At 41.6% G+C, this 14445-nt stretch overlaps 1 protein-coding gene and 1 pseudogene across 8 annotated transcripts in view; one reads left to right on the top strand and one right to left on the bottom strand.

The window, feature by feature from the left end:
* LOC147012741 (uncharacterized) overlaps positions 1-14445 on the bottom strand; it is a 290412-nt gene that overhangs the window by 153698 nt on the left and 122269 nt on the right. For 4 of the 7 annotated variants that reach the window (XM_085853879.1, XM_085853880.1, XM_085853878.1 and 1 more), the window contains 2 exons: positions 12625-12783; positions 9303-12458 (listed from right to left, as the gene is read on the bottom strand). In XM_085853879.1, coding sequence (XP_085710005.1) covers positions 12244-12458; positions 12625-12783 — 374 coding nt within the window. In that variant the 3' untranslated portion in view covers positions 9303-12243. The remainder of the gene's footprint in view (positions 1-9302; positions 12459-12624; positions 12784-14445) is intronic. The other 3 variants (XM_085853884.1, XM_085853882.1, XM_085853881.1) reach the window with 3 other exon arrangements.
* The window catches only part of LOC147012743 (uncharacterized), a 643866-nt pseudogene continuing 634614 nt past the window's right edge, over positions 5194-14445 (top strand). The window contains exons 1-2 of the transcript XR_015050976.1: positions 5194-6441; positions 6578-7023. The product of XR_015050976.1 is annotated as an uncharacterized LOC147012743 (transcript). The remainder of the gene's footprint in view (positions 6442-6577; positions 7024-14445) is intronic.

A 14445-nucleotide genomic window follows, 5' to 3' on the forward strand; every position in this document is an offset into this window, starting at 1 on the left:
ATTGTTAGAGAAAAAAAAGTTTTTTTTTGCATTTCTACATGTTTTAAGTGATTTCCAACCCCCCCCCCAAATAATTGTTGGAGAAAAAATTTTTTTTGCAACTTTCTTTTCAACAAAATTTCGATTTCTTTTTTTTTGCATTTCTACATGTTTTAGGTGATTTCCAATCCCCCCCCCCCCAAATGTTGGAGAAAAGAACTATAACTGTCAGCACTGTTGACATCATATTTAATGAATAAGATATAAGGTTCACTTGAGTGACCCAGCAGTGTTGGCGGCGGAGGTTTTGCACTCTCCCGAGTGCTCCCCTCTCTAGTTAACCTCCGCCATCGAAGATGGACGGAGGTTACTGTTTTCACCCCTGTCTGTTTGTTTGTTTGTGAGTGAACAGTATTACGGAAAAACTCCTCGACGGATCTCGACGAAACTTGGTGGGGGGATTAGGTTTGGTCCAAGGATCATGCCATTAGATTTTGGACTTGGTCCAAAGTCCAATATGGCCGCTATGGTGGCCATTTTGAAAAAATATTTGAATTTCTTTTTTGCATTTCTACATGTTCTAAGTGATTTCCACCCCCCCTCCAAAAAAAAAATTGTTAGAGAAAAAACAAAATTTTGCAACTTTTTTTCAACAAAATTTCGATTTTTTTTTTTGCATTTCTACGTTTTAAGTGATTTCCAACAAAAAACATGCCAAAATTATAATTGCGGCTGATTTTGGAACTTCAGATGGATATACCCACGTAAACTCAATTTCTGTCTCAAGGAATCGAGTTATGACGAATGAATTGAGTATGTAAAAGTTAAAAGTAAAAGGGAAAGTTGCAAACTATAACTCTGTGAGCACTGTTGACATCAAATTGAATGAATAGGATATCAGGTTCATTTGAGTGACCTAGCAGTATTGGCAGTGGAGGTTTTCCACTCTACCGAGTGCTCCCCCTCTAGTTTTCTTTGTTTTTCCTCAGCTTTTTATATTCATCCACTAGCTTTTCAATTGCGGGTATCAAGTTTCTCTTCAACTTACAAGGAATTCTTGCCTTATCCCAAAATATTTGGATCATATCAGCTACAGTTGTAGCACTATCACAAACAGTTTTTCCTTCTTGTAGTTATGATGAAAGAACACTTTAAAAACCTCTCGTTTGGACGGCAATTTACTTCCCTTGAGTTCTCCCTCTAAAGAACCAATCAGCCACAGGGTGACACGATCTCGAGAAGCCATCAGTGGTACGATCTGAATTCAGTATATATTCTGAAACGACAGAATAGTTATCATCAGTTCACGAAAGGCAATTTCGCTAAATGCCTGAATGACCGGATACCAGACCTGAACTTGACGGCAATCAGTCAGTCACTGACTGACGGACTCAGTGATTCAATGGAGTAATGAGCAGACAATACAACAGATCTAAACAATAAATATCTCATACCTACAACAAGCCGTGTCAGTACAAGAACACAAGACATAATTTCATGTTGAAAATGGAAAATTTTCCCATTTTTGAGCCACGTTTCGGGACATAATTATGTAACACTTTTTTGGGATCAAAAACATTATTATCTTGCCAAAACGAAGTTTTTGCAAGATATGTTAGTCAGCTTGTATGTTTTTTTTTTGTTTGTTTGTCTGTAATCACATATAAAAAATTCTGCAGAGCACAGTTATCATCGGAAATTTTTGTAACTTCGCATATCAGAGGCCTATAGAGGTCCATTTCAGCACATAAAATTTTGAGGTCAAGGTCAAAGGTCAAGGTCACTTTGTCGCAAATCAGGGGAGTCGACGAAACCCTTATTTTTTGAGTAATTTTGATCGGATCGTCTTCAAACTTCATATGAGAATATAGTTCATGGTCTGGCGCTCAGCTGATTAATTTTTGGTGGCGATTGGCCTTGACCTTCATGGTTAGCGCCTGAGGTCAAACATATTTGACCCCAAGGTCAAATTTTCAAGTTTTAGGAACCATATCGTGTAGTACCTCAAATTGAACACCTCGATGAGTGCTTTCTAGATATGTCAAGCTTGAGACATTATGACATCATTTGGTGACGTTATGAGGCAAAAGCATATTTTTCATGGTTACTCTGTAGAACGATTCTCATCGGAATCTCTCGAAGGCAGATATTCCTCAAGGAGTCGCTCCTGGTGGATAGCAGCTCTGTTCACCTCAGTGTGACCTTAAAGAAGTCACACGTGGTCACCTTTTGGTAAGATACGGGTCACCCTGCGGGTGACATTGGTTTATTTTCGTGTTACTCACGTTCGAACCAACCAGTAAGCACGCAAAATTTCATGAAAAATTTCTCTGACATAAAAATTAAAAAAACATTAAAATGCACATTTTTTACAATTTTTGACAGCTGGTAGCAACCGCTAGACATTTTTTTCTTTCTTTCGGGTTCATATATATATATATTTTTCTCATAAATATCAATCTAAATTCGGGTTAGCCCCTTGAAATGTCTGAAAAAAAATAAAATAAGGACAGACCTAATATATACATATATACATATATATGAAGCTCTTTCTAACCACTGATTCACTGACTGACTGATATTAAAGATTGGGACCTTCCAGGTGATTTAGAAAGCTGAACATTTGCAAGCTGATGGACATCAAAGCCGACACTCCGGAAAACTATCAGAGAACTGTCGGAAAGCATCTGCAAATGAAAATATAAACAAATGAAAATAAGCAAATTTACAAAAAAAAAGAAAAAAATGTAGGTGAGCAACCAGAGACAACGGGGAAGCATGGTAATTTTAAGTGCTGATGGACATTGAAGCCGGTACACTGGGAAGAATCACAGAACTGTTGGAAAGTATTTGTAAATGAAAACATAAATAAATGAAAATAAATAAATACAAATTAATGCAGGTGAGGGACCCATTACAACGGGGAAACATATGCTTACACATGTGTAAGCGTACCCCGCTAGTATTTATACATAATCAGTGATTTACATATTTTACCTCTGCCACCGAAGGTGAAGGAGGTTATGTTTTCACCCCTTTCTGTCGGTTTGTCTGTATGTCTGTGTACAGGGTGATCAAAAAGTTTTGGACAGATCCGGATGAAATTTTGTGGACAGGTTGGGTGTGTGACAAGAACAAACTGATTAGATTTTGGTGAAAATCTGGATCCGGATCCGATGACTATAATTTAAGTTATTCTTCACCATTGAACCGGGCGTAGTGGCTTGCGCCTGTAATCCGGCAACTCGGAGGCTTGAGTTGGAGGATCGCTTGAGGAAGGGAGCTCCACGCTGGGCCGCGCTATGAGAGGGTGGAGGGCAGTCCCGAATCATGGCGAAACCCAATCCTTATCCCTGTGTCGTAAGAGGCGACCAGGATTGCGTCAGGAAGGGCATCCGGCGTAAAACCTGTGCCAAATCAGTATGCGGATCATAACGGATGATCCGCTGTGGCGACCCCTAACGAGAGCAGCCGAAAGAAGAAGAGATTCATCACCATTGAGAGATTGGGCTAAAGACTATATATAGCACGATATCTCAAAAAGTTGTGGCCTGATTCGGATGAAACGTGGTGGACACGTTGGGTGTGTGATACGAAAGAATTGATTCAATTTTGGTGAGGATCCAGATTTGATAATTTATTAAGTGATTCTTCACCATTGAGAGATGGGGTGAAACCGATATATAGCACAATATCTCAAAAAGTTGTGGACGGATTCGGACGAATCTTGGTGAACATGTTGGGGTGTCACAAGGACGAACTGATTCGATTTCAGTTAAGATCTAGATCCGGATCTGGATACTTGAGAGAGAGAAGAGTTTGGTCTGAGAAGAGCTTTCATATGATCCATCATTTGTAAGAATCGGTCCTTAAACATGGAAGTGACAAGATTCACCCCTCTTGGAATGGCCCCGGGAGACAAAAGGGCCCTCCAGGGATGTAAGGGGGGCAAATTTTTATTTGCTTTTTGAGCCAATTTGTTGAAAGCGTCTTCAAGAATATATTTGTGAAGAAAAATCGCTTTTGGAAAAACCTGTAAATGTCATGCATATTTATTACGGTGACTGGGTGAGGGTCCCCTACTTATAAGCCGGAGACAGCAAAACTGAATGAACAAAAAAAGTAAAAGAATTTGTTTTTACGTGAACATAAGAATCTCCTCCTTGGCCATTCCATCCTAAATGCAGATGTTGAGGTGGTTGTTGTCCGAGCGAGCACTGCACGATGAGGTCGTGGTAATCCAATAAATAAAATAACTTCTTTGTTTGCCTTTTCTTCATGTCCTCCAACTGTAATACCAGCCGATGACAGGGTAATTTTGGAACAATTGGACTGGCTGATCAACCATTCCTTGTGCATCAAATTGTATGCAAAATGAAAAGGCAGCGTGACTTTATGAAATATGCAATTTGCAAATCTGCGAGAATAGCTTTGACCTTCGTAGTTGAGGAGGAAGATAGGGGTCCCATGCACCCCCATGATACATTTTTTTAACCTGCATTTTTACAATCCCTGAGGTGTGTGGGAACAGAATTTCCTTTGTTCCCATCCCCAAAAATGTCCCATTTGGGTCGTTTAGCCGTTTTTTTTTGTTCGCCATCTTGGATTTCTTGGGACGCAAAAGTAAGGGGAAGGGGTAATATAAAGGACCTTTTCGCATAGAAAGAAATTAGTTACAGATACAACTTAGGTATCATTGGAAACGGTATGACCTGCACTATCACAAGAACCCGTCAATTATTCAATTAGGGCATCGATGACATCATCAGGGGTCAAAAGGTCACGTTAAAGGGCCACTAAATCAAATTTCACACCCATCCTCTTTGTCATCCACCCTACACCTAAGTGGATGAATCTTTTGGATTCTACTTTGCTTGAAGGAAAGTGTACATGTATAGGCAGTTTATTTATAGTTTATGGCTATGGTTGTTAACATTATTTTTTTGTTACAGGTGAGGCCATTGTAACTACCTTAACACTTTAGTGGTGGTGTTAAATTTCATCAACTAACAGTGTTGTCTTTTTTTTTGTTACAGTATGTGCAGACAACTGTGATTTTGATTAATGTTTTAGTGGTTGTATTGAATATCTGCTGGCATGCATACCTGCTTGTTGCTGTAGTTTATTGGTGGTGGATAATTGTCTTTTTTTCAGGTAACACCTATTATGGATTAGTGCTCCAGTGGTGGTAGTGCACGCTTAGTTGTAGTTAACTGGTGGTGGTGGCTTCATCATGTCAAAGGTAAAGAAACGCCGAACTGATCATGGTTGCAATTTAGAGTAACTGCAGATGCCTCCTCCTGTATGTATTTTACATGTGAGTGGCATACAGCATGGTGAATTTATACCACTACACAATATAAGGGGTCCTCCCCAGGAAAAGCTTGAGATGTTACATAATCTTCGTGAGAAACGGCTCCTTCAGTCTCATGATTCACCCGCTCGTATGGAAGCTGTGTGTAGGTTAATTCCAGACAATCTTGATGGTCTGGACCCAGAAATAACAGGCTATCACCGGGGGATGCTATCAAGCCTTTACCAAACATCAGGATCGTTTGAAATGTGTCGTACCAGACGATGAACCCTCAACAATTCGATCCCCTCGTAAACCATCAACCTCTTCCAAGAACATTTTTCCACCAGAATGTATTTTCTGTGAAATGCTTGAGACGAAAGTTTCCGGAAGGACTGAGCGTTGTGTCCAGTTTGCATCTTTCAAGGGAAAGGAAGCAGCTTGGACTCATATTGAATCCCAGGCCCTATAAATAGGAGACAATCGTTTACATCGCAAGGTGGCAGGCGAAGATTTGTTTGCAAGAGAGGCTCGTTTCCATAAATCCTGTCATAGTTCATTCAAACTGAGACATGTGAATTATTTACGTGATCAAGCCAACAGAAGTATTGAAAACAAGCAAGATGAAAAGCTTGAAGCTCATCAAAGCTCATTTAATGTAGTTCTGGATTTTGTACGTGAGAGGGCAATTGGGCAGGAGGGTCGTGCAACTTGGAACACTCCGCCACCTATACGTCCAAGAACTTGAACGCTGTGGATTTCCAAATCCAGATTTCAGAAGTGATAAGCTGAAGACCCGACTTCAAAGACACGAAATCAATGAGTGCATTGCTTTCACAAAAGTGTTTCCTGGGGACAGGGGATGCATAACCTACAACCTGGTGTACAGCACAAGCATCTCTGTTACGGAAGCAGTTACGTATGCATATAGGCTTGGTTCCAAAGACAAGTTTGAGGATGTTGCCTTGCACTTGCGCAGTGTTGTTCAGGGGATGTTCAATGAGTCAACACCACTTCCTTGGCCTCCTACAGCTGATGAGCCGGATGCCAGGGCATCAGAAGAATACCTCCCAACAGACCTGGTGAAGTTCCTGTCGACTCTTATTCTGGGTGAAGCAGATGTGAAAAAGTCTGAAAAGAGCCGACGTCTGGTGCTTTCAGTAGCTCAGGTGAGTTTTAACCACCTTTGCTTTCAACAACTTTGGGACAATATCGCTAGTCCTCCAAATTGTATCTAGTTTTAGTGCTTTCTATCATGAAAATGTAAATTATTTTCTCTCTAAGATCCATTGGTTTCTTTTCCAGGACATCTGCCATGCTGTGACGAACGGAGAGTGGAAGTTACCTAAACACATCCTCCTTTGCAGCACCATACGCCACCTATATCGAAGCAAGCAGCTAACCAATATACTTCATAGATTGGGTCACTGTGAGTCCTATGACTTTGGCTTGGAAGTTGAGACAGCACTGGCGGAAGCCATCAGCGATGTTTCTTCTTCTCTCACTCCCCAAATTGCTACTGGTGAAGACAACGAAGTTTTTTCATATTGAGTGGGACAACTTAAACAAAATAACCACAGATGTCCATGGTTCAAACGTGGTGAACAGCACTGGTGGGATCATGATACGGGAGGTGAAACCAAACACTGACATTGCCGACAAACATAGAACCCTCCCATTCAAGCAGCGGAATAAGACTCGTTGTTTTGAAGTTGGAACCGCACCAACATTGCCCCCTTTTCATATTTATGGTCGAGTTGGGCCCAAGTTTCCAACAGGGCTAAGTTCAGTCCACCCATCGAAAACGATAAGTTGTACTCAGAGTGCGTCCAAAAGTACCGTTTGTGGTTACTTATGCGAATGGTCACTGGCAGTAAAGAAACACAACTCGTCCCTGGATTTGGTGGCTTCATCTCAGCTCCTGGCAAAAAACCGTCTCGAAAGTCTTCTGGTCTCCAAAGCCATGTGATCCTGAACAAGGTTGGGAAAGAAATGAGGGTGTTTTGGAGCCAGTGTGGTCTTGCGGCCCAGTACTTCCCCCTACCTTGATAGACTTAGTTGAGAAGACTACGGAAGAGATGGAACAGTGTGATGATGACATTGAGGAAGAACAGTCAAGCCAAGATAGTGACTATGAAGAACTTCTCAGTGATAACGAAGACTAGATTAAAATATGAACATTGAGACTTTTGGCAGTCATCATAATGTTTCAACATTAATTAGTTGTGGGCCTGCATATTATAGTAACTCGTTAACACACGATCTCTATATAATGCATATTCCCATATCAATTAGTAAGGAGTGGGAGTGAAAATACCAAGAAAATGATACATAGACTGTATTTCAGGACTCATTGGAACATGTAAAGCCTTTTACCATAACAAAAAGGCAGAGAAAACAAATATGTGTCAAACTGCAATTTCACAGGAAACTTATTACAAAAATTCCTTTTTTTCAATATTTTCGGTATTTTTGCGGAAAGGGTTAATGATGTTGTACTGAAGTTAAATAATTTGTTTTTGTTTTAAAAACTGCCTATACATGTACACTTTCCTTCAAGCAAAGTAGAATCCAAAAGATTCATCCACTTAGGTGCAGGGTGGATGACAAAGAGGATGGGCGTGAAATTTGATTTAGTGGCCCTTCAACGTGACCTTTTGACCCCTGATGACGTCATCGATGCCCTAATTGAATAATTGACGGGTTCTTGTGATAGTGCAGGTTATACCGTTTCCAATGATACCTAATTTGTACCTGTAACTAATTTCTTTCTATGCGAAAAGGTCCTTTATATTACCCCTACCCCTTACTTTTGCGTCCCAAGAAATCCAAGATGGCGGACAAATAAACGGCTAAACGACCCACATGGGACATTTTTTGGAATGGGAACAAAGGAAATGGGAACAAAGGAAATTCTGTTCCCACACATGTCAGGGATTGTAAAAATGCAGGTTAAAAAAAATGTATCATGGGGGTGCATGGGACCCCTATCTTCCTGCTAGACTATCGAGGTATGCACACTCTTCTCTGAGCTGTCGAGTTTGGTTTTGAATCCCAACTGCAATCCCAGTTGTAAACCGTCATCCTAGGGTTTCACAGGCAGTGCGAGGCACTCAAATGTGTGCTGTCCCTTGGATGGACGTTAAACTAGTTGTACAGTCTGCCATCATTAGTTGGTCCCATGTTGTCCTTCATGAAAAGAGGCAAGCTCTCACCAGCACCCTGACCAAATTCCTGCTCTAACCTACAGGGGGCACTGCATCAGTGGCCAAGCTGCATCCGCATAAAATAATATAATCAGCGGCCATTCATCTCATATGAAAGGAAAGGATGTGAGCCAATAGGCCTATTACTTTGCCATCACAGAGTGGTCGGTGGTCACTCTGTCTTCTATCACCTCTTTTCTGGTCTTGCACCCTCTGCCCTTTCCATATTTAATCCTCCCACCCCACATTCAGGTTTCTGCAGGGTGCTCATGATCCATCATCAACCTCCTTCTGGTGAAACTCCATAAAGCCAGGATCACTTTTCACCTCCACTCATTCGTTCGTCTTTATCCAAACCAATGGAACCAACTTCCACATTCTCTTCAATCTCATTCTTCCATCCAGGTTTTCCATCTCAGATCATCCTCCATCCAAAACCATGATCTTTTCTACTCCCATTAAACCACTCCCTCCCCACACCCCCAATGTCCAGTTTTTCCTGCCTGAGAATTTGCTTCTGCATCCATCTTGTCCACCTCTTGCATCCTCCTCAACCCACATCCCTTGTTTACCCTTCTGCATAGATTTTGTCCCCTGGTCTTGTTCTGTTGTTCCTTTTGCTCTGTTGCGTCCTGATCCGTTGTGTTCTCTTGTACACAAAAACAGAAGGAAACAAAATCGATTTGTCCTGAAAGCAGCTTTATGAGCAAGAAAACACAAAAATAGTGTCGTACACAATAATGATTTGATGAAACACTATGTATTCATAAAATGTGTTACAACAATAACAGCAGCTTACAACCTTGACATCGTAGTTATTATACCTTGATCTGAAAATGTTGAAAGGTGTCCTTTGTCGTCCTCCTCCATCCTTCCCACATTTGTTTGCAGAAAATCCCGCGTCTCTGCTGTGTGTGCATTCAAAGAGCGAACAAGTTAATAAATATGCTAAGAGTGTATTAATCTTTCATTCTCTAAAATGCCACTTGTATTTGTTGCCAATGAAATCAAGTAATACAATTCGATGTTTTCTCTCATTTGTCCATTGCCTCGTCTCCGTCCTTGTCCTTCATCTATAATAATAAATGGCAGTGCGTGTGCATGTGTGTCTCTCCTTCATAACTCCAAAATCATGAAACGTAGTGGCCTGAAACTTTGCATGCACACTCTAGGAACTCCAAGGGAGAGCGTGAATGAAAACTGGGTACTTGGGTAAATTTGAACACCCCTTTTGAAGATAATTAACGGGGTGCTCATAATGAATATACAAAAATAAAAAAGACTTACCCTTGGTCATCCCACTTTCCCCACGCAGGGGTCTTAAGCCACCATTTTGTTTTGGCCTGCTCAAAAACGCCTTGCCTTGGAACCACAATATACTTCACAGACCAATTAAAGTATATAATCAAAATCTGTCTTGGGATTTGAGGTTCAGTGCAGGTGGACTAATTAAGTGTCAAAATCTGGAATGAAATCTGAAAATTTAAAGAAATTAATGATTCTTATAACTAAGCGTATATTTAAGCAAGGCTGTGATCCCTCCTTTTCCATATTTACACAAGAAAATACAAATCCATAATTAACTAGAAGGCACTCAGGAGAGCGCATACCTCCGCCACGTAATGCCTGATCCAGTCAAACATATCGGGCCCAATACATTTTTGAAATATCATGCTATATATTGTTTTTGGCCCAATCTCTCAAAGGTGAAGAATCACTTTAAAAATTAAATAATTCTCGTATCCAGATCGGGATTCGGATCTTCACCAAAATCTCATCAATTCGTCCTTGCGACACACCCAACATGTTCACCAAGTTTCGTCCGAATCTGTCGACAACTGCTGAAGCGATGATGGTGATTCCAACGCGAGGAAGTTGCTTTGTCTCTGGCTTCAGCTTAGTGCACACAGCACTAAATTAAAAAAAAATATAAATCATTAATTGTTTTATTAGGAGAAGAAATCAAATGTGAATGTGGACTCAACAAAACTAGGCCAGGATTGAGGGATGGGGGGAAAATAGATCCTGGATAGCAGAATTCCAAAAGCGATACATGTGCAACCATTTCCTCAAATAAACTGAAACAAGTATTCAGACAATTTAATAACATAGATGGATTTAATCCATACCAAAATAACAAAATATATAAAACATGAAGCATTTTATTATTTTTAAAACGATAATCACATTTCCGAATATGTGGTAATGCACATCGTGGACTGAACCAAAAGCCAGGATGGTGGGGGAGGGGGTAATGCACATCGTGGACTGAACCAAAAGCCAGGATGGTGGGGGAGGGGGTAATGCACATCGTGGACTGAACCAAAAGCCAGGATGGTGGGGGAGGGGGTAATGCACATAGTGGACTGAACCAAAAGCCAGGATGGTGGGGGAGGGGGTAATGCACGTAGTGGACTGAACCAAAAGCCAGGATGGTGGGGGGGAGAGGAATAGAATGCTGCCGTGTTTAAATTCCTTTCCGTCGTTTACCTGTGTTACAATGAGGGGCATCCTCCCCTAACAGCTTGCCCATGGACTTGCTTTGCATCCTTCCTTCCATATTTAGATTTGATGACTGTGTGTTGCTCAAGCTTTGATAAGTCCATCATTGAATAACTCTGAAAAGAATTGAACAGCATTAGTCATCCACCGATGGCAATAAATATATTAAATTAGGCAGCAGCTGTCGATAACGCATATACACTGTGTAATAGGCATTCTACAATTATGCGAATTGCAAACCTTTTAAACCCCATTCATATGTTTAAAGATGATGCTGTAGTCTTCCATAAAGCAGGATAATACATCTGTGATTACACATGCCTTGACGATTTGAGTACCATGGTGTATTGGTTTGGTTTGGATGGTGTATTGAGATAAGTAAAGATGAAGGTGTGTGGGTGTGAGGAGTAAGCATTGTGGAGGAAAGGGGGCATAGAAATGATATTGATAAGAGTGGAAATGAATGTGTCATGGGATCACGAGGGGATTGCTCAAATCCGCTGCTCGACTTCCAACCCTGAAGCTGCAAGCCACGGATAACTTGGCGACCCAATGGGTTGCTGAGCAATGGATGCCACCTGAGAAAGCTAAGTCTAGCAGGTCCTCACGCCTAGCGTCACGTTATCTTACTGGTAACCTAGCCCCACCCAGATGGGGAACCGCGCTCTTAACGTCCCACCTTTGTATCTATAACACCTATTGCGTATGACGGAGCAAAACCGTAGGAGGAAGGTCAGCTGTCTAATGCAGTGAAGTGCTGGGGTACAACATCCTGTCTATCTATTACATAGGCTATATCGAACCAATGACGGAAAAAGATACCCGAGCAGGTTTGAAACAGTTTACCAAAGAAGGGCATGCATTTATAAGCAAATATTTACAAGCAATGCAGCGTCACAAAGAAAAGCATTTATCCCTTAACACGTTAAAAAAAGCCCTTTAAGCAATCTTAACTTCTCGAAGCACAGGACAGGTGTGCCACAATCATACCGGGGGAAAAGGTAGAGAGAAAGAGAAAGAAAGCAGTTTGAGAGGTTGCACTCAAGCCTTACTCACCCCACCAACACAGTTGGGCTTGTGCTGGTCCAAAGTGGAGGGTAGGGAAGGGAATGGAAAGAAGGGAATGTGGTGTGTGTGTTGATGCGGTATCAGGAGAGGTGCAGCATATGTCATGTAGGTGTAAGATGAAAGATGTGAGGTGCGTGTCAGTCCCTCTCACAAATGGGTCAAGAGGTTAATCATTGATAATGGTTTTTGGGTGTCTCAAGTAGTTGAATTAGAGAGGTGTAGAGATCGAAAGAAAAGATTGTGTGTCAGTTTGGAACCACTGTGCACACAAGAACTCCAAGCTTTCTGCCCTCTCGGTCCTTTGGTCTGCACAACTCGAACAGGGAGTGACTCACCCAGGCAATGACTAGTACAGATAGTGAATTGTTTCGGCAGGAAGGCAGGTTTCAGGTCTCGTTCCGTGCAGGTCCCTGGATGTGCGAGGTCAGCGCAGAATCACATACCGGCTTTTATTGGCCTTAGACTGGGGCGCATATTTCAGTGATAAAGTGTTGCCACAAATGCTTTCACCCCTATCAAGTTGCCTCCCACTGGTGTGCGTGCACCGTCGTTGACTCGGCAGCCATGCTCACTCACCGCGAGGCATATCCATAATGGTTTTCTGCGTGGCTATGTAGCTTTCCCTCACTGGCAGCACAGAACTGGCTCTGAATGTGTGCCAGTGCAATCGAGCCATCGGTGTGGTTGTGACGGCGGTGTGGGCGTGGTGTTCAGTTGGTGTGGTTGTGGTTTGCACTGTGAGAAGGTGCGGGGGGGGGGTAGGAGGTGGGATAAGATGGGAAAGAGGATTTCAAAGGAATTGATAACAGAACGGATTGGAATGGATTAAATGAAAAAGGTGGGCTTACTGGGTTTGAGAGGTCCAAGAGGGGGAAGGGTGAGGGATTAGGATGGATGGATGGATGGATGGAGGAAGGATGGAAAGTAGGGAATCACAATGGGGATGAAACCTGTTAACACTCAGAACACATTTTCCCCCATCCCTGATATGAGGGGAAGGTACCTGATGAAGCACAATTACTGATGAGATACAGGTAGTGGACAAAAAAAAAAATGGAAACACCTGTATGAATGAGGGACACCAAGCAATGGATTCCACACAGGTATGGCCCAAGTGTTAATCCCAGCATGCTTAGGGTTATGTATAAAAATATTGCACAGGCCTGTATGCCTAAAATTAGGTTAGCATGGCTGTAAGAGGAGATGACCCCCCCCCCTCATCCCCCCATCCACAGAGCACGTGTGGTCACCAAATGGTTTTATGAGCATGTCACTGATGTTATCCATATATCATGGTCTTCTTAGTCACCAGATCTGAAACCAATTGAGCATTTATAGGACATTCTGGAATGACACCTGAGACAGGGTTTTTCACCTCCACCAAACAGGTGTGAGTTGATTGACTTTCTCATAGAAGAATGGTGCTGCATTCCTCCTGCAGATTTCCAGACACGGGTGGACTCTGTGCCATGGCGCATACAGGCCAGACTGGCTGCACATGGTGGCCCAACGCCCAATTAAGTGACTTTACATTGGTGTTTCCATTTTTTTGTCCAATACCTGCATCCCTTATGTGTTGTATGTGACACCCAGGGTCCTTTTCCACAACCGTCACAAGTGCAAAGGTGGACATAGCACGGATGGGGATGCAGCCACAACAATTATGAGTAGTATAATAGTGACAGTTCTGGAACATTTCCCTCACTTCACTCTGTTTTGAGTTTAGCTCCGCGAGTCGCTTCGCTTAACCAAAAGGTAGGGTAAAAGGCATATCAAGGATGGGGAGGCAGCCACAACAACATTTTGTGGATCCGGTATGACTGTGGCTCTTGAGTTCCTCTTCTTCAAAAATATTTTACTTCCTACCAAGTGTCTTCTCTAAATTTCGAATATATAAATATATATATATATATATATATATATATATATATATATATATATATATATGTATATATATATATATGTATATATATATATATATATATGTATATATATATATATATATATATATATGTATATATATATATATATATATGTATATATATATATATATGTATATATATATATATATATATATATGTATATATATATATATTTAATTTTTTTTATGGCCATGGGTAACGAGTGTATTATGAAGGGGTTAATCCTTGTTTCTCCTTGGAAGAACCGGACCCGGGGGCACTGCTCACAATTAACTTTGTGGTACAGTGGGCACAACCACGAACGAAAATCAGTTAACCACGAGTTCCAGTGTCCACCGTCTAATTTGCCATTTAACTCGAGGTCACGTGGTCTCCTGACCGGGGAACGCGCTCTTGGCGATGCACCAATATTACCTTGATTAGATCTTAAGTAATGCGGCTGAGCATTTACCGTTGGTGCACGCCGACTATGACA

Source organism: Eptatretus burgeri, chromosome 14, assembly GCF_056783735.1.
Source record: "Eptatretus burgeri isolate ZD-2024b chromosome 14, Ebu_testis_v1, whole genome shotgun sequence".
Classification (NCBI taxonomy): domain Eukaryota; kingdom Metazoa; phylum Chordata; class Myxini; order Myxiniformes; family Myxinidae; genus Eptatretus; species Eptatretus burgeri.